Source organism: Citrus clementina, unplaced genomic scaffold, assembly GCF_000493195.1.
Source record: "Citrus clementina cultivar Clemenules unplaced genomic scaffold, Citrus_clementina_v1.0 scaffold_3, whole genome shotgun sequence".
In the NCBI taxonomy this organism is placed as follows: domain Eukaryota; kingdom Viridiplantae; phylum Streptophyta; class Magnoliopsida; order Sapindales; family Rutaceae; genus Citrus; species Citrus x clementina.
In genome coordinates, this window is record NW_006262339.1 from 42376777 (window position 1) to 42397723 (window position 20947).

The 20947-nt window shown below is 33.5% G+C and overlaps 2 protein-coding genes across 3 annotated transcripts in view; both read right to left on the reverse strand.

The window, feature by feature from the left end:
- LOC18048186 overlaps window positions 1-2515 on the reverse strand; it is a 7790-nt gene extending 5275 nt beyond the window's left edge. The window contains exons 1-8 of the mRNA XM_006443557.2: window positions 2417-2515; window positions 2215-2313; window positions 2030-2131; window positions 1758-1923; window positions 1511-1649; window positions 984-1077; window positions 219-359; window positions 56-68 (exon numbers count right to left, since the gene is read on the reverse strand). Of these exons, the coding sequence (XP_006443620.2) occupies window positions 56-68; window positions 219-359; window positions 984-1077; window positions 1511-1649; window positions 1758-1923; window positions 2030-2131; window positions 2215-2313; window positions 2417-2477 (815 nt within the window). The 5' untranslated portion in view covers window positions 2478-2515. The remainder of the gene's footprint in view (window positions 1-55; window positions 69-218; window positions 360-983; window positions 1078-1510; window positions 1650-1757; window positions 1924-2029; window positions 2132-2214; window positions 2314-2416) is intronic.
- Window positions 2516-12365: 9850 nt separating this feature from the next.
- LOC18047802 lies at window positions 12366-20262 on the reverse strand. 2 transcript variants are annotated; one of them, XM_024188695.1, is made up of 9 exons: window positions 20162-20262; window positions 19280-19473; window positions 18407-18736; window positions 17734-17953; window positions 16550-16696; window positions 16333-16448; window positions 14708-14912; window positions 13728-13984; window positions 12366-12801 (listed from the first exon to the last, which is right to left on the reverse strand). In XM_024188695.1, the coding sequence occupies exons 2-9, from the start codon at window positions 19393-19395 to the stop codon at window positions 12633-12635; spliced, it is 1560 nt and encodes a 519-aa protein (XP_024044463.1). In that variant the 5' UTR covers window positions 19396-19473; window positions 20162-20262; the 3' UTR covers window positions 12366-12632. The 2 variants fall into 2 exon arrangements, with proteins under 2 accessions (XP_024044463.1, XP_006443624.1); XM_006443561.2 differs by having other exon boundaries at window positions 19950-20262.
- Window positions 20263-20947: the final 685 nt, after the last annotated feature.

Sequence of the window (20947 nt, forward strand, 5' to 3'; positions counted from 1 at the left end):
AACCATTGCATGGTATGTAACTGATTTCTATCAGGACTAGTGTTCCTTCTTCAAAGACGAACAACAGCCTTATGAGCCATTTGCGGGACTAAGCACAAAAAGAAAAAAATAAAATAAAAAAACATGAAGTATTGAAACCCCTTACTTCTTTGACAAATTAAAAAGAAAAGGCAGCTATGTGGCAAGTCAACAACAAACCATTTACAAGAAGCCTGTACCAGGGAAGTGAAGTAATAAGTTCCTCACTGATGAGCACGCATGTGGTTCTTTAAGAACCTCAGCTTGTTTCGCCCAAGTGCATTTCAGGCCAGAAGGTGAACTGGAATTTTCTTGCTGTTGCATAATCAACTCCTCGACAGCTGCAAAAGGCAATCAAAATAAGAAATAGCGAGGATATAGCCAAAGATGTGCAAATCAATTTAATCAGAAGGCCAAAATTCATTGAAATGTACTCGCATCAGGACAATAGTTATGCTTAAAATACTTAACCCAAAAACTAGGAAATATAATAGGAAGATATATATGAAAGGAGGAAACATTTCAACAGCTGTTCCAATTCAAATGCAGAAAAGTAATAGTATAAAGGGAAAGCAATATATATGCAAGTCTGGAACAAGAAGAGGAAAAGAGCATGAGATAGAAAAAGAAGAAAAGAGAGAAGATCAGAAAGGGAAAAGAACTAAGAAAAATTAATTCTTGTGATAGTGTTTTAGAACTGATAAATCTAACTCCAAAAGACAGTGTACGTTCATAACCAGATAAAACAGAAGATGTTCGGAATGTCACCTCATATACATTCGAAATAAGTTTCATAAATGAAGATTAGTACAAGTCACCAACTAAAGCAACATTTAGGAATAACTTTGGGTACAAATATATATGACCAAGAACAACAGTTTATGCCAGACAAAAAGTGTTTACTTGTAAATAGGAAAAGAAGAAGAGGGAGCGGTTCCAATCTCAAATTTGGAAACTACACAAACCTTTATTAAGCATGCCAATATCCAGACTGTTCTCATGGAAAACTCTAGCATTTCCAAAATCTTTAGATAAGAGGTAGCAAGCTCCATTTTCCATCTGGATACAACAACATGCTGTTATCTTAATAGCCTAATTAAAAACTTTTTTAATGATAAAAATCTTAACAGCAAAATACATTCATAATCATTATATATAATCCATCTAATGACGACAGAACTTTATGAAAACATCAGTAAACCCGGGTAAATATAATTTAGACCATCCCTGTTTCACTTCATAATAAAATACTGATAATAATTTATTTTTTCCCAACCAAAAGAAAGTGTTTGCTGAATATTTTGTAAGATTCTACAACTTTAACAATTTTCATTAGACCTGCCATCACCCAAAACGACAGGACAAGAAAGGAAAATTAAATTCCCATATTGTCATATGACAAAAGGCTCCTTATAGTGGACACACCAATTTTCTAAGCATAAAATCTTATTACTCAAATTTCAAAAGTTAAACCAAGGACGAAGAACCTCACCTGAGGAAAGTTCTTGTTCGACAATAAAATAGGGAAAGTAATGTATTCCTTCATCAACATTTCAACCAGACGAGTTTGATCAACAGCAGAGATGGTCGAACAGCCATGCAGAAACCCTATAACTTGGAGCTGAGGAAAGCTACAACAGCGAAAAATAGACCTCCTCAGAATTCACAACTAGCTCCTACTTATCGTCCTAATTCAGCAACCGTAACCATAAAAAATTAACTATTTGATTCCTCTCTACCTCTGCTGAATTGACTTTACTTTCTCAAATGTAACAACTGTGCCACATCCAGCTATCAGAGAATCACAATTATCCACAAACCGTCCAGCGAGAACTAAAAAAGCTCCACCTCTCTTGAAAAAATGTATGTTATCCTCAACAATATTAAACCAAAGATGATGCGGGCCTGCACATTCATATTTCAAAAGTTTAGTCATGACAAGGACGGATCCATTTTCTTCCTTATACTCACTTTCATACCTCAAGTAATATCCCCAGAAGATTAAATATACCTTGAAACTCATTGAAAGTGGATTCAATGAAAGACAACGTATCTGATTGAGAAAGAGACTCAGCAGGTGATGCTTGTGCAATTGTTGAGAAACTAAAATTGACTGTCAATTTTCCAAGTTAATAAAATTGCCAAAAATAGAGAGATAAATAAATAAATAACGGTAATGTGATTGTTAAAAATTACCTCCATTTCTGCTAATTTGCTCACATTCACGAGGGAATGTGATTAAAGAGGAAGCTAAACTGTTGATAATAGCACGTCTAGATTGTTGAAAATGAGATCCTATCAATATTAACAAACATCATTATAAAACCCTCAAAAATTAGAAATTTAAAAGCAGCGAAACCAAGTGAAATTAACAAGAGAATTAAGGTTGAAGCAAAACCTGAGTAAATGTGTGGCAAAAACCTAGAAATTCGCCTCAGGCATCCATTTCTGAGAGCCATTTTCACCTGAGAGTTTAGTTTGGGGTTTAGGGTTTAAGCTTCCCGTCTCAAAATCGAACATGATTAGTTTCGACCCGGGTAATGCATATGGGTGCTATTAGGATCGGGTCGGGTAAATTTGTTTGGGCTCAGTGAACCGAAGGCATTTTGGGCCTAGCCATGTACTAAAACAAGACAAACATCTGATGAATCCAAGAAATTTCATACGTTGAGAGTTATTTAATAAATGACGGGTGCACATTATATGGATTTATGCACATACTAATCTATTTTAATCGTTTAGATTCTAACAATAAACGCGTAAGACTAGTATAAGAGTTAATTGTTGGTACAATTTATTGAAAATGTTGATATTTGTCTTTAATATATATTATTACTGGACCATTACTTGTTAGTGTAGTTTAATCTTTTGAGTAGCAAATTCTCTAATATGGTATTACTTGCACCTAAAGTTTCATGTTCAATTCTATTTATGCACAAACTGCACTCTCAAATATTTTAATTTTTTATTCGCTTGTAAGTTTATTATGTCTCGACTGCTAATGTGATATTATCTCAATCAATATTTCACGTAAGAAATATTGAGAGTTGTCTTTAACTATGTTGTTGGGTCTTTATTTTTTACCTTAAATTTTTTCTTGTTAATGGATTCTCTAAAGAACAATTGACTTATTTTTAAACTAATCATATAATATGTAAGATACATTTACATTGTAATTTATTTTTTTCTTCCTTAAGTACTGACATTGACACGTAGTCAAGGATCTATCATTACATTTTGTGAAAACTTCTTTCCATTTCAAGTAGCCAATAACATATCACCTTTACAGCTGGGGATTGGACAACCCAACAAAAGGGATCCTGTAAAAATGTTTCCAGCAATTAGCTTATAGAGCTAGCTCGCTACTTATGTATAATTGCATTCAGAACATGCGTACTAATATTTGATAGAGATCGAGGTTGGAACTGGATGCCATATGAATAGCAAGCAAAGCATGAACCATATATATATAATTATTAGATTTTCTGTGTATATAACTTTAAGTCAACATCGATCAATTTTCTTTGAGGCAATATCCCAAAGGAAGTTGGCTTCTATCGATCGGACTCCGTTGATGGGACAGCCATAAAAAAAAAAAAGAGAAAGAAAACAGGCAATTAATTTGACGGCACTTGCAAGAAAATCAGAAGGGTTGTGCTGATCCATCAAAAAATGCACTGACATGACCAGCTTAATCTTCCCTCTTCATCTATTGCTCTAGCTAACTATTTGCAAGTAACTCTTTCCATTTAACCTAAGATTTATAGGCTCTCGGGATCCAATTTAACTTACTTATTTGTATCACTGTTATGTTTAATTAGTGTCTATATATATAATACATATATGCATTTATATAGGGAGAGAATTATTTCCACCGGCCTATATATATATATACATATTAGATCGACTGTTCACAGGTCAAGATAAATAGTGTTACTGATAATTAGAGAAAGAAAATTCATATATAATTACATGGTCGATTTCTTGTTTGTATAAAAGAAGTTTCACCCAGATCAGATTAGCCGCTCCCCTTTAGAGTAATTGTAAACAATTTACTGCCTGTTTATTATACTTTTCATTTGTGTAAGAATTATATGATTGATATATTCATCACAAATTTCTTGAGACGCACTTTGCATAAAGTTAGCACACGAGTAATTTCGAACTATATGCCTCTTAAATCTTAATTTCCTTTTGCCAATGGTTTTTTTTTTTTTTTTTTTTGAGATAAACCTTAGACGAAATCTAAAAATGAGTTTTGTGACTCTTTAAGAATAGTGTTGAAAAATATAATTATTTTCAGTGAAAAAAATGTGTCAAGAAATAATTTTTTTTTGGGGGGGGGGGGGGGGGGGGGGAGGGGGGTGGGGGTGGCTGATGATCCCTACAAGCCACAATGACATTAAATATTTTCTAAAATTAAATTGAAAGTGCCAATACCATTGACGTCGTCTCTCAATATCTTGTTGTTCCTCTTTTTCCGAACTGTTGCAATAAATTAAATTATTGCGTTGTGGTGAGTATGAGATCATACAATTTGCAACTTGTACACACAGCTGCCTCTCTTAATTGTAAATGAATGTTATCAAAATGAAACTGAGAGTTTCTCCCTGCAAATTTTGGTCGGAGAACCAAATGTATATATATAAACACACACATAGTTCAGTAGAGGGTATACACATATATTGATAGAATAAGTGTTTTTTTTTTTTTTATTTAACTTTTTTGGGGTGTGACGAACGACCATCTTAGAGTAAATGATTGATTTTGCATTCTATTCAACAACAGGAAAATGAAACTGTTATAATTATCAAATCATATGAGGGTAGCTAGCTAGCTAGCTTTTCTGCTATGACGACTTTAATTTGTTTGTTGTTGGCACCTATCTGTCAGCACAACTTTCTTGGTTATTGTGTTTTGAGAAGACAAAAGCAAAGTCCAAAGACTGATCAAATAATTACTCAGGCAAATCAAAACAAAACAAGATGTTCTCTATCCTCGTGCTCATAGATCTAGCTCCATTGTACAGTTCTCTCTTTGCCTCAGATTCCCTTCTTATCTTTTGCCTCAGCTTTCTCATACCCAATAGAACGCAAGCAACCCCATGCAATATCATCAATTCATTATGAAAAATCTATAAATTATACTATATGTTCATGGGTTAATTACCACATTCATTCCATTAACTTCACCAGCAAAAGGACACCCTTAATTAGGAGATCTTGAGGCATTTATATATAACTAATAAAAATGGTAATCTCCTCAAGGGAATTACTTCGAGATCTCTTAATAAAATATGAAAAAATGATCTAGAGAAGCATGATCTATATTTAAGAAGTAGAAGAAAAGAACCATGATGTATTTAAACCATACCATCATCATCTATATTAAAAACAAATATAGAAGGAAACATACATACATAAAGAAAATTAAATAGAATAAAACTCTCTCTTGCTATACATTTCTAGTAAGAAAAAGGGACCCAAAAAAATTGAAAAAACCCACATTAACTATGGATGATGACGATGGTAGCATTAACAAAGACTGCAACAAACCTCTCTCTCACAGAGGACAAGCTCTGTTAATGGTGGACCGAGACAACAAACATAAAGATGACAGTTTCATACGTAATAACTATGCCGCTACAATAACTTTATCATCTTCAACTTATCCTTTGGTGTGCTTCCAAATAGTAACGGTAATAACTTTACCTGTTTGATATAGGGTTTGGTCCACTGGGAACTTCGTGTTCATCGGCTCCAAGTTGTTGTCCATTAGAAGGCGTATTTGGGGTTCGTTTTGGATTATGCAAGTTCACGGTTGAAGTTGAAGTTGAAGTTGAAGATGGAGAGTTCAGAAGGAACCTTGTGGATGTGGTGGTGACTGATGAGTCGGGTTTTGATGGGCTAGCTTTTATGGGATCGGTAGTACTAAACTGAAAGAGTAGAAAAATGAAGCAAACTAGGGCAAACAAGAGGAGAGAGTATGATTTAGTGTAGGTTTCAGATTTAGTTGCTGCCATGCAATCAAGAAAAATAATAAACCACCCCCCAAGAGACCACAGGGTTCAATATCCATGAACCAGCAGCTAAGGCTATGAAAAGAAAGAGGGTTAGGAGGAAAGAGAGAGAGAAAGAGCAGAAGCTTCAGCTAAAGTAGTGAATATTAGAAAGGAGGTTTTGAAATTTGATGCACATTTTTTTGTGTAGATAGAGGATCAAAGAATAATGATATGATGACTAAACTTAACATGGAAGTATACATCATATTTGCTTGTGAATTCACCAGATAGTCCTTGTTAAGATTATGAAATTACAAGAATAATCAACCCTAGGGTTTTGATTAATAGTAGAGATTATTGACAAAAACATATATTGCATGGGCCATTCTTGTATATATATTTTTAATTATAGAATGTTAAAAAGGTGTATAAAGGCATGAGCGTAAGATAGTATAGAAAAGGGAGGTGGTGGAAAGAATAGGTGGCGGCTTTTTCTTGCTTGGCCGTTTTCCCCAAGAAATCTTTCTTTGACTTGGAGAACCCTAACAATGGTTTAAAAAAAAAAAATACCATTATTGTAATATTCTCCCTAATTAGCTTAGTTAATTTATTTAACAAAAAGATGGTGCATACCTCTCTTCCTGCGCGTGGCTGTTACACTCGAATAAATCATATATATATATATATATATATAAATTATGACTTAAAAATTCTTTTAGCCGAGGCTATTTATACAATAATATTGTGATGAGCAACATTGCTATCTTTTGACCTCTTGTAGTGGAGATAATATGTCAATACATATATCAATTCCAAAGAAATATACGTAGTTCAATTGATCAAACTTTAACATGGAGTTTAAAAAGCAATGAATTATATAATTAATCACGGAACAATTTAATTAATCCCGTGTGTGTGAGTGAATGAAGAGTCTGAGAGCAAGTGATTGAAATAAGAGCGTGGGTCTAAAACATGCAATAGAAAGTAGTTTTATGGAAACCCACAAAAAGGGAGGGAAACAAGAAAAAGAAAAAGGCATTGTATAGTCTCTTGTTCATCAGTCAATCACCAGACTGCAATAATATTTCCTGATCATATTATTTATGATTAATAATAATAAAACAATTGAAGGACCAAACATGCATATATGTCTCCCATGATGGGTGATGCATGGGTCCCCACTGCCTCGATAACATATTTCAGACTTCAGAGAGAGATTGCACGTACGTATTCGTTAAGCCATAGCTTGTAAGTTTCTTCTTATCTGCATTTGCATGGCAGATATTTAAATAAAAAAAAAAAATCATCATGATTATGTTGTGGCATTTTTCACGAAAGCAGCTGGCATTAAAAAATTACCCAGAAGAGGAAGACATTATTGTATTATTGCTCCCAAAACAACAATGGCGTTTCTTTATAATTAGTAACGAACAGCTTTTGCATACAATGATGTTCGTATATATATAGAGAGAACCACTGATTAATTGTTATCTAAGATCAATTAGCATCCATGTAGAAAGTAAATTTAGTTAAACCATGTTCAAAAAGCCAAGGAATACATCAATTTGTCCTTTCTTGTCTCTTTATTTTTTCTGTGAAACATTTAATTACTTATGTGTGACAAAATATTTGAGTTATGCATTTGCAGGCAGCAGCAATATGCATCTTAAGAATTTGGAAGTGACAAACTTTCATTCTTTTGAAATTATCTCTCTTCCTCATGAACTCCAGCTTTGATTATTTGGTGGAGAAATTCTTGATCGCCGTTGGTTGTTTACCTACCCATTAAGGACTCTCCAACCCCGAAGTGGAAAAAAGAAAAAATTGAGAATAAATGATGAGAGGCTCGTCTAGTCTGAAATTAATTTTCTCCTTTGAATGGATCTTATCAGTATCATTAAGGATTTAAAACTATTAATACAACTAATTAATGTATGTATGACATGTGTAGTTAAATTTTATATAACTACTAATTACATATTAATTATTTATTATATTACTAACATGATACTTCAGAGATATTTTCGAATTTCTTCTAATCTAGATATGTTCATTTTAACTTAGAGGGATGTCTTAAGTCTTTTACTTTGATTTTTAATTAAACCACACTTCTATAAAACAACGAGGCAATGGTCCGTTTTCTTATGTTTTTCATTTATTTACTGATCTTTCTGAAAGTTCCAATTATAATAAACATATTTTATATCCTCATATTAATATTTGTTTTTTTTTTATTTTGAATTGCACACACTTTATTGCACCTATGTAATTGAAGTTTACAAATTGAGTGATTACATATATAGGGGTATGAATAAATAAATTAAGAACCTATTGACTGAAAAAAGGGAAAGATACATCGACAACAAAATGGCACTGAAAAAGCTAGATTGATTTGACTACGCTGAGTGAACTTCCCAACTGCCTCATCAAATTTAACTCGAAATTATGGACCTCGCTTCTCAATAACGTCTACATATACTTTTTAGTTAATTTTAAAATGACAATATATAATAATAAAGATGAATGGATGCTGTATTTGTTTGGAGGGTTGATTAATCAGCAGTTTGAGCATCACCATGAAAGCCCTTGGGCATCATATGCTCAAAGTGGGATATCTTTTTAGGTAATCAAATCTAAAAGGAGAAAAACTTGAAAATCAGTGAAGTCATCAAATCAATTTCCTGGAGACACTGTCGCACTCAATCTTTGCCTGCCTTGAAATAAAACAATACTCCCCCAAGTGATGCTTTTGCAAATTATGGCTTCCATGACCATTTTTTGGCACCAAAAGTCAATGAAGTGGACCTTGGAAGCTTTAATTATCTCGATTTAGTTGATATTTGTAAACAAAGCAAATAAGTCATTGACGACGAGACAGGCGACATACAATATTTAACATTGAAAAAAAAATAAAATCAATCTTTTCTAACTGTTAGCAGGTCGCATGTTATATATATACAAGCTGTCTTGATCTTAATGTCAACAATTTGATGTCAGCATTTAATTTCATCCATACAATGACCATACTCGATTTCAGTCATGCTACACTACAACCATTATTATATTTAATCACGCATCTCAAATTTTTAATATCATAAGTCGATTGTATATATGGTGGAAAGTTTTTCTTTTTCTTTTTTCCTTTTTTGGTCATTTGGTAATTTACACAATTGTTAAAGAATTGACATGATTGGAAAAGCCATGAGAGGCCATGGGGAGCAAGAATATAATTCTCCGCAAGTTTTTTCCAAATGCACTTCTTTTCCTAGAACCAGTGGATGTAAAAAAAAAACAATTCGCATTTCGATGCTGAGAAGAATTTCCAGATGAGGCAGCAAGAGTTATTTGGTCTGAGGAATCACTTTGTGAAGCATCTATTTTATTACTTTCAATCTTCATTACATAATTTTCCAATATTCTTTTCCCACTCACAATGTCAGTGGGCAATGCTGTATTCACATCAACGACTAAAAGTAATATCTCTACCAATTTATCAAACAAGTGTCACATTTTCGGAATACCCACAAAAGAGGTCCCACACTTAGGTATCTAATTATTGTATTAATTTGACAATGCAGTATATATATGGGCAATTTTCCTTTCATATTATAGTAAATAAATTCATCTTAAAATATTTTTGTTGAATGTTCTTTTTTTTTTTTTCCTACATCATAAATTTCTCAGATCTTTGTTTTATTCTTCTGTATTTTTTTTATTTTTTTACTTTTAGTTTTATTTGCCTGTATATACGCGGTGTTGCTTTGGGTTGGAAGGAAATTGTGCCTTTAAGTCCCAAGATATTGAAAATGGGCCACCGGCCGAGATAATGAATCAACACATACACACTAAATCAAAACACTACCAAAACGAAGTGTTATGGACTTGCGAGTTATTTAAAAAAAAAAAAAAAAAAAAAAGAAGAAGCCTTAATGAAAACAAGCCAAACTAAAAGGAAAAAGAAAATGTTCACATGTAAAGAAAACAAGATTTCACTTTATATAGTAATGTATGAAAGCAGAGCTTTCAATTCTCAAAGGTTTTTGATGATCACTTTTGTTATGAGTAAAACACCATCAAATTGACTGAAATCAAGGCCAAATTATTGCACTCTTTTTGGTTTCGGCTTAGTTTCGAGGACCAAGACATTCTTTGGTATGAATTATAAACTCTCCTTTTAAGGCAGATGCCAATGCCCAACACTTTCGGCCACCCAAACCATCCCCTAAAACTAATAGACTAATATATAGTAAGTGTGATACTTCTTTATCTTACATTATCTATTATGATTAATTAACCTTTTGATTGAGCTCCAGGTTTCCATATAATAATGCCTTGATCAAGCTTTTGCTCAGTAGTCAAACAATGATAGTTTAATTATCAAACTTTTTTCCTCTTTTTAGATTTAAATTCTTTGGTGGGTCAAAAATCTCTAAAGCGACGGTTGGTCAAAATTTCTAATATGAAGAACATGATATAATGATGACATATTTCCTTTGCTTGGGGCTCCCGAATCACATGGACAATCACATGTAAATTGAACAACTGGGGTTATCATGTATGAAAATCTTGTGGGTAATTGTAATTGTCAAAGTTGACAAGGAAAAAATGAAATTCAAACAGTTTCTAAAAGGAAAAGCACAAACAACGACACAGACTTGTATTTTCTTAGCTTTAAGATTGAGATCTCATACTCCTAATGCAAGAAGCATCAGATAATGGAAGAAAAAACAGTAACGAAGCAAGCTCCCCGGTACAAATTTAAAGACTTCTGGTCTAAAGTCACACGTTTTCTTTTTCCCTTTTCATTTATAGGCGCTCCGGAAAGGAGTAGAAAGTTGAGAGCTGAATGATAAAGTTGAACTGTATGCAAACTTAAAAAAAAATTCTGCATGACCACCTACATCTAGCCAAAAGATAGCATTTTTTTTTTTTAATCCTGCGTGTATCCGTTGATTGTTTGTAGCAATAAATACTTGACATATCACATTTGTTAATTTAGTGTAAATAAGAGCATTAACCCAATTCCCAAAGCAAGGATCTTAACTAAGTGCTAAGCTAGTTAATAGATCCAAGGGGAAAAAACAATAAGAACCAGAAAAAGGAAAGCAAGATCTTCTTTTTATTGTTTCCTTTAAATTTATCTTCTTTGTCTTCACTGAAACAAGATTCAATAAATCAAAATCAAATCAAGTCACAACAGTTCCATCTGCCGAACTGGTCTCATGAAAGGTAGTTTTCACCAGCAAAACAATGCAGTAAAAGTTGGCAAGACTAGAGTGGTCCTCAGAGACATACAATAATATTTCCAACATCTTTTATAATTCAGCAATGATAGCATGTAAAAAGGCATAACTATATTGTATGGTTAAGAAATATTCATTTTCAACATTGTATTTAGCACTTACCGTTTTTATTTGGCTTGGATGGATAGTGATGCCTCATCAACCCTTTTATGCAACCTTTTTTCTCCTCTGTTGTTGTCTCTTTTCATTTCTCTGCCCACTTGTCCCCTAGAGAATCCTTGATGAAAATTTGCCATCAAGCTCAATACTCTGGTCAAATAATGGTTTCACAACAGGAAATATGTACATTTCAAAGTTCTACAGACAAATGACTGCTGTAACAAAACCCCTAAAAGTAAAAGCCCTGGTGAAAGTGTGAATACCTTGACCTGGGTGAAACAAACCCTAATTTGACTAACCAAAATTTTGTATGTAAGAAAGCTTCTAAAATATATGTGGTTAATAGGTCTGTTTTCAAAGTTGTGAACACCATGAATTGCTTAATGTATTATAAGAAGTTTCTCAGCAGAACAGATTATGATGTAAAGGTGGTAGGGCACAAGAATTATCTTCTGAAATTACTTTTGCTTTTGCTGATCTTTTAAAAAGAATAATCGCCTATGTGCTCATCACTTTTCCTCCATGTTTGTGTTCCCACCATTTTCTTGATGAACATTAAGAAATACATCATTCATGCAATCCAGACAGATATCAATCTAGAAAACAATATATTTATCACACAAAGGATATGATTAGGAACTTTTCTTTGATCACAGATCGCAATTCATAATAATGCCACGTGTGTTTCCAAGGTATAAATGAGAATACAGGTTCGATCCACACCTTTGAGTTTGACCAAATGCTCCAGGTCATTTCGATCTTACGTACTGACAATTCCAGCTCCTACCTTTTACAGCTCAATTTAACAAAGCCATAATTTTACTGCAGATAGAGAGATAGAGGCACACGATATATGGACATAACCACATACTAGATCAAAAACGTTTCATTTCTCACAGTAACATGTAGATAAATATGAGCTATCATACATTTGGTTTCTACATAACTTGCAGAGACTGAAACAAGATAAATTTGAGAATTGCTAAATGGAGGTGAAAAATCAGCCTTGTATCTTTCAAACTGATTCAGAATCTCAGATTTATTGAACCAGTATTTCTACGAGAAGCCTTGATGTGAAACAAAAAAAAATGTGGGTTGGAATCCGACAGTCCCCGGAACACATCCCTCATATAGGCTACTCCTATGTCAAACAGAAAATAAATAAAATGAAACAACAATGAATCACAAAAATGTATCAGTTATATTACATATCACTTCCATCGCAAGGACTGTCTAATTCCAGTGTAGATGAGTCCCAGTGATCGCCCAATCAAGCAAACAAGAAAGAATGAGATGGCATTGCTGATTTTGTCAAAAAGAGCTCTAATAAATGGCATGCTAATGTCAGACAATTCGAGGAATAGGCTGAAGTAGTACCTCCTGCAAAAAAGGACGTTTGAAATTGATTCAAAATAAGCAAGCTATCTTATATTAAGAATAATAAACATTAAGCAGAACTTCGTGGTAACATTTTCTGCAACAAAATAAGTTGTTTTAGGGGTTTGGGGGTGGGTGTAGGTGAAGGAAGGAGTTGCTTTGGGAGCAGATCAGTAATGCTCAGGATACACCATAAGGCTCAGGACACCATCAAGATGACTAATGAACACAAACAGCTTTTGGTCCAAGGGTCATTGAGTGACAGACCACACCACATGGAAAAACGATGCCAAATACCAACATACAACTATTCTCTGCTCCCCATGCAGATTTAACCATAGAATGATCTAGCTTGAAAAGTAAACCCAAGATCTCCATTTTCATCGAATTTTGAAAACTACGTCCAAGATTTCCCTTTTTATTGTTTCGATCTGCATGCATGCAAATGTACATCAACTTGTATGTTGTATCCGGTTATTGATGCTTATTTGTTCAACTCTATAAGTTCTCAAACTTGCTCAATGACAATGAATATTCCTCAAACTTAAAACTCCAAATTAGCTCAAGAATCTTTTTCAAGTACATTAGGGCCATCTGCTTGACTGAAGAATGGGTAATCTTGTTGTCACCACAAGGCATTATACTACGAAGCACTTAGAAAGGAACTAACACTCCACTTGGGTCTGCTGCTTTATCCAGTGGGGAACAGCTCTTATTGAACAATTCCCATTCCAGATATTCAGGTATAAAAATTAACATACAAAAGCACTAGGTTTCATCAACTGATCAATTTCTGGAAGAAGTGAACATACAAGCAGAATATGAAATAATTAGCATGTTATTTTAAGCCACAGACAAATGCTTCCCCAATAAGTTAATTGTACATGCATGCAGAGGAAATTGCTGTGGGGCAAAGAGAGGAAGCATACCACCCTTTCAAGGCCCTTAATTCCTTCGTTCTCTTCACAGAAATGGAGATACTCATTATCTTAACGTAACTTGATGCTGATGTCACAGGTCCAGATTTTCTTTGGATAAGATTCTTCCACCAACTGTAATTTTCAGTCCGCCGATCCCTGCTAGGCTCCTTGATGAGTTGACTCTGAAATGTGCATAGGTCAAAGCAATCCTCATACATTGATACAACTGCCTCCACATTTTCATACAACCATAGTTTCAGGGCTACCTGTTCCATAAAAACAAAAAAGTTGCTGGTGTTGATAATCAACCTCCTAACAAAAAGCAGACGAAAAACATTTTGATACAATCATAGATTCATATCCTTCTCTTCCAAAAACATGTTAAAAAAGCCTTGACAATCAGCATCCTAACATTTAAAGTGGAGAATGGGCCACGAAAAAATGAAGGGAGAAGAAGAGATCCTCCAAGAGAAAACACTTTTTTTGCCCTCTTTCTCTACTTCGATCACAAGCGGTGTAGAGAATAGCACTTACAGTTGTCTATTAGGGCCATTCATGATCTACATAACAGGGTTGCAGTTTCATGAAGTTTAGCCAAGTAATTAAGATATCAGATTTTGTTACAGAAAGAGGCCTAGTCAATTGCGGGGTGCAGATTTATGACCTGCTTGGAGCCTGGGTAAAAAGTCAATGTAATTAATAGTCTCTAAATCCATCAAAACATGATAGTTAGATCACTTTGCCATTTCTACTAGTCACAATTGTTCATATACTCAGAGCAAAGATATCCACTGCTATCATTGTAAAGTGAGTAACATATAAAATCAAACATGCACAAGAAATTCAAAATAGGAATGGTGGAAATTGCTGTTTTTGCTTTGGAGAGTGAGATAGGGCATCAAAATGCATAAAACAAATTTGTAAAATAAAGAATTTAGTGTAGGCATCAAGAAATCTTAACCATATGGTGACAATGAAAACACTTGTACCTCATTGCGCAATTTTTGGAGAGAACGAGTGGACAGATTGCACATAGCTAAACCCAAGCTATTAATTTCATTCGAAAAATCTCCATCAACAGAAATTAGCTCCAGATAAATACTCGCAATCCCGTCTGCTAAAGTTATCACCAAATCTTCCAATATGGATTCCGCATATAAAGCAAACACGCTATAATCATAAGTGGATCCCTTTCTGCTAAAACAAAGCAGTGTCTCAATAAAGATTAAATGGAGATAGAATACTAGATGTACATAGAGTAAAATTAGAACATTAATCTCAAAGCCTCAATAGAATAAACTCAAGGAATGAGTTATCCTAAGTTATATATGCATCACAAACATGCAGCAGAACAAACAGATAGTACACCTGAGATTCAAAACTGCTTTATGTTATCAAGAATTCTGTCAAAAAAATACACAATCAAAGGTTGACAATTTTATTTTAGTACCATTACTGCAAACTAATCCCATTCCAATTTCAGGTTGGAAGAGAGTTTTAAACTCAACATTCCCTCATAATTAATCACCTTTCTGACTACCGAGGTTAAGATACATTTCTGCAAGGGAAAATCCTTTTTCACCCCTGAGGTTTGATGCAATAGCTCATTTCATCCTTACTATTTGAATAATAGCCCATTTTATCCACGTTTTTTAAACAATAGTCCAAATCACCCTTCCTTTAATTTACCGTTAGTTTACTGTGAAATTCAATGAGGGCAAAATAGGATTTTTCAATTAAGGAACTCTCAAACACAATTAAATAACATCTAACTTTCTACATAAATTTAAAATTTAAGGATAACTTAATCAAATAACACTAAAGAATTTGCAATATATATGTGCGTGCGCACGCATGTGGGTTTGTTCATTAAATTATTCTATACTTTAGTGTATTTTTTAAGTAAATGAAGGAGTTTGTGTTTACTTTTAGTAAAATAACAGTATTGATTGTTTATTTATTTATTTGACTATATTAAAGTTAGAACAAGTTAAAGAAAAAAAAAATTTCTAGTGTCTGTGCAATCTATGTTTTTTTTTATTTTTTTATTTTGTCCTCGATATATATTTTACATATTATTTAGTGTTATTATTGTTTATTCATTAAGCTATCCTTAAATTTTAAATTTATGCAGAAAGTTAAATGTTATTTAATTGTATTTGAGAGTTTTATTAAAATAGTTTGTAAATCCTTAATTGAAAAATCTTATTTTATCATCAATGAATTACAGAGTAAACTAACGGTAAATTAACGGAAGTGTGTTTTGAACTATTGTTTGAAAAGTAGGGATGAAATTGACTATTATTTAAAAAGTAAGGATGAAGCAGGCTACTACATTAAATCCCAGGAGTGAAAAAGACTTTTTCCCTTTCTGTAATTCACTTTTGGTTAATCTAAGAGTTGAAAGCAAAAAAACGTAAATTTCATCTTAAAGATGAAATTGCCGCTCTTTGAACCACCAAAACCATGTGTAACCCTACATCATTAAAGCCTCCATCTAGCTAACTTTAACCCAAGTACTAAAACACTTGATTTTGCACCATTTGGGAAACTACTTCCATAGACATGTAAATATACTGATAGGAACTACAGCCTAGTCAAGAACTAGACTTACCTGAGAGTACCATACCGAAGAAAGTATACTAGTTCTGCATACAGATCTCCCTTGCCTGACTTTATTATGGTCTGTAGAATACTATCATCTCCTTTCACTTTCTCCATAATAAGTGCCTGAAAAAAAAGTTAAAAAATAGCATACGACTTGAACATTAGTAACAAAATAACAAATATGGTGTGATACCAACATAAAAAAATCAAAATTTCTAAATAACCTCATCAAAGTTGCGGTTTTCTAAGCAAAACTCCTTTTCCAGCCAAGCCAAGCATACTGGTTGACAAGCTTCCCGAATGATTTTAGAAAAAACCATCATCCAATTATCCATGTCAACGGTATCAGGTGCGCCTGAGAGATTATTTACCTGAAAACAAAAGGAACTATGAAACATTTGATTACCAAAATGCAGAAGTTTTTTAAAGACTGAAAGAAGTAAAGAATATATTGCAATTATTATCCATTCAAACCCCTGAAAGTCACATAAGACTGAAAGAGACCTCAATATTCATTATAGAGAGAGAGAGAGATCAATTATGAGCTTAGCTGCAGGCTCAGAGATTTCCAACTATTGAAGATGAGTAGTGTCAAAGTGTTTTACCATCCACTTGCTCTCATGTATCCACCATGTGGTCTGGGGATGTTTAATTGACTTCTCAGTATGGTCTGAATTCTTAAAGTATGTATATGTTCCTATTCATAATGAAGGTCATGTGTTTCACCTGCTGATCATAATGAAGCTAAATATCCATGTAATGTAATAAATCATCGACTCTATGATTAGGACCGGGTGTGCATAGAAAACAGAAACAAAAAGTGGACAAAGTTTTGAATTCATGTTCAATATCATTTTGAATAAAAACTTTCATCGTGAAATCAAGAAGATAAGCAGTGTTTTAAGCAAAATTAACATTTGCAAAATAAGCACTTGCACATATGGTGGAGCATAAGGAAGTAACTTTTATGCAATGCAACGCTGAAATGATTATTATAATTTTTTTGAAGCAAATTTATCAGCAAAAATCTTATCTATCTCGTAATCAGAATAATTAAAATGTGTATTAACCCTTTCTCTAGCATAAATAGGGCCAATATGGACCTACATTCAGTGTTGTAATAATTTCTAATATTTTCCTTAAAACCTTTATGAGGCAAGAAGCAGTGCTAATAATCTTTCAATCACAACAACAACCAACAGTAATTTCTATCACCAAGAAACATCCCTTTTCTTTTTAATCAGCATAAGTGATCATCTATTCTGAAAAAACAAAAGCTCAAAAGTTTTTTAAGGAAAGCAAATATATAGTAACTATAGTGAGAAGGAAACAAGATAGAAGTGTATAGTGAGAAGGAAACAATATAGACAGTGTATGGTGAGAAGGAAACGATATAGACAGTGCCTGCCTCTTTCTCAAGCTGATGAAAAGAAGCCCAAAGCAACCTTAACTTCGGACCCTCTGATATAGCGAACAAACTTAGTGGGCGGGCTGCCTGCTTTTGTTCAAATTCAACTCCATTTCCCAAATTGCTGCTCTGTTCAATAGCATCTAAAGAATCCAAAAGTTTTTCTTGCACTGCTTGCCATGGGTGCTTTAAATTAGCTTTGTCATCATCCTTCCCAGCACTGCATTCACAGGAAAAGTATCTTGATTTGTGAAAGATCAAGGCAAACAGAAACCAGAGAACTGCACTCATGTAATCAAATAAACAGATAATATTATCACCTACGTAGCTAGCTTCTCCACAGGCATCACAGAGAAAGGAATTTCAAGACATTTCTTTCTTCTTCATAAATTCAAATTGGGAAGCCAGTTTTGGGCAAGTTATCTGTCCGTTGGAGATTTGTATAATGAGATTATTTTATTTTTTCAGGGATTGAGGGGATTTTTTTACTTGTGTATAGATTTAAAGGTTCTGCCTAGGCTGATTTGGCTTTGGTGGACAACTTGTTTACTTATTGTAGTCCTCATACCTTAATAAGTTTCAACTTGAGTTTCTTAATGAAAAAACGTTAAATAAATAAATTACCAGTGTGGAACAAAACATACTTCAAAACTTTTGATATGCTTACCCTTACCTACCAGGAGATGTTGAGCTTTTGAGGAATGCGTTTTTATCGAGGATCTCCTTTTGGTAACTGATATTAGACTTCCGAACGGGAATTACTCCGGCCAGATATGTGAGGAAAATACTGGCCATCAGGAGTACCTGATCACCAACAGGAACCCAGTCAGAGGCTGTTGCACCATCAGGGTTTATCAAAAACCCCAAGCAACTACACCTTGATGAAGATTCCCTAGGATAAGGGTGGACTTTCAGATTTTCAACACCAAGAGATCTAAGCTCAAAATTTTTATTAACTGAGAGCCGGACAACTTGATCTCTTCCATGGTAAAATGTCCTACAACTGTAGAAGCAATAAAAACATAAGATTGGCACAATCATAAACTCTTAACTTTCAATTTGAAGAAAAAAAAATCATTCTTGAGGAACAAATTATAGTGATAACAATGCTAGGCACACAACATAAATATATGTTGCTCAGAATATGCAAAAGCATATGATCATTATAATATGTGTTACAAGGCACCTGTGAAACTAAAGGTACAACTGAACAGGAGTGATTGATAATATTTTCCAATATTGGCAAGAAACTTAGAAGCAAGATCTGAAACATTTATCCTGCCAGTTCTGATCAAGTAAAGCTCACAAGTTTATAGGCAATAATATTCCAGCAAAGTTATAGTGAATAGAATATCATTCTAAATTGTAGTGCTTGATTATCAGTAGTCACCATCAAAACATCTACGAAAAATATGAACTAAATAAACCATCAAGGTTCCTTACTCAAATTTTCTAATGCCAGCTATATCAACACAACCATGAAATGACCAATACAAAATAAAAAAGGAATCTAAAGTGACACAGGCAAGTTAAAAGGGAAAAATACCTTAGAGTAGCTCTAAAAGGTGAATTTCGGGGTACGCATCGGCCTCCTTCCTCTTTTGCACTAATTCTCTGCATATGCAGCTTGATACATGATGGCAAAGCTAAATATTCCGCCATTGCTCAAACTTCGTAACCGTTCAAATCAGCACATTGCGTAGCTCGTGCGTACATTGCAGAAAATTTGAACAACTCCAGCTGCCGAATCAACCCATAAACTAAAACATTAGGATGCAAGCCATTTTTTTTAATTGAATTCAGACACATAAAAATTGAGCAAACTAAGTAACATTAGGCAATACTAAAGACGCTACTTGAACTGAATTTTATTCAATTCAGGCACATGAAAATTGAGGAAACTAAGTAGCGCTTGGGAATACTAAAGATGCTACTCGAACCGAATTCCATTTTAAGTATTACCACTATTGTATCAGAACATATATTATAAACAAGTAAAATCGCCAACTCGTGGATTGAACATCTCAATGCAAATTCAACCTCAATTTCTTTAGTAAAGCAAACAAAAGAATCATCTCCAATTTTCTTCAACATTTTCGAATAAAAAAAAGTCATCCTAAGAGCAAGCGACAATTAACAAGACCTAAAAATAACTAGGCTAACTATATAAATCTACACACCATGCGCATTAGTTGAAAAAGCTTAAACTTCAGTACCTGGCGGACTCGAGAATTTAAATTAGAATCTACAAGAGGATGCCAAGTAAGAGTGTAGAATGGAGAACAAGCAGAGAGTGAGATTGGTGGGAGAGATTAGAGCTTTAAGTCTAGGGCAGGGCTATTAAAATGGGGGAAGAACAAAAAAAAAAAAAAGGTTACAAATGAGGTTGAGAAGCGGTGATGACGATGAGGATTGGATTTGTGGGTACCTGGTTTTTTGTGTCCAACGACGTTGTTGTTTTGTTAGTAAGGCGAGGGATACCACCAAATAATAACAGCTACACCCTCCAAAGAGGGAGGCCTTTGCTCACTGTCTCATTCATCGCAAACAATATTTTGTTTCCTTTTTTTTCCTTTTTTCTTTTTTTCTTTTTTTTCTTTTTTTCTTTTTTTTCTTTTTTATTTTTTTTTTTATTTTTTTCTTTTTCTTTTAATCAAAAAATTGACCGAGGTACAATATTTTGCAAGATACCGGATAGTCAAAGTTATATAGAATAGAGATGTCGGCTATCTTTTCACTCATAATTCACAATATAATGTTAGAAATTGGAATCATCAACTTAAAAAATTGGTGAGGAGGTATTCACTACTCAACTAATAAATTATTTTTTTTATTTTATAAATATTTACATCTACTACATTTACCTAAATATTTATAGTTCATTTCATATACTTATGTCTTTTGAGAGTAACTTATAATCGATTAGTCAAAAAAATTTGAAAAATTTACTACATAATTTTTTTTTCTTTTTTTTGGAAAAAATTTAGGTATTGTTTTACCGAGATAAAAATGATAGTATGACTGTGGGCTTGTGAAGAGTCTAATTAAATTCATACAATAGCTGTATTTTAGGGGTTTTATTGAACTCAAATATATAATTTAAAACAAGCATTTGCAAACGTTAGAGAAAAAAATAAAGAAGGAGTTAGTATTTTGTATGGCCCAATTAAGAATATAAACAGGCTTTCTAATATATTGAAAATAGTAAAAATTG

Coding starts and splice junctions, on each gene's coding strand:
- LOC18047802 (XM_024188695.1), bottom strand. CDS start 19,395: ATGGCGGAATATTTAGCTTTGCCATCATGTATCAAGCTGCATATGCAG. Junction 18,737..19,279: donor CCTTTTAGAGCTACTCTAAG/GTATTTTTCCCT, acceptor TTGCTTCTACAG/TTGTAGGACATTTTACCATG. Junction 13,985..14,707: donor TCCAAAAATTGCGCAATGAG/GTACAAGTGTTT, acceptor TTTATGGAACAG/GTAGCCCTGAAACTATGGTT.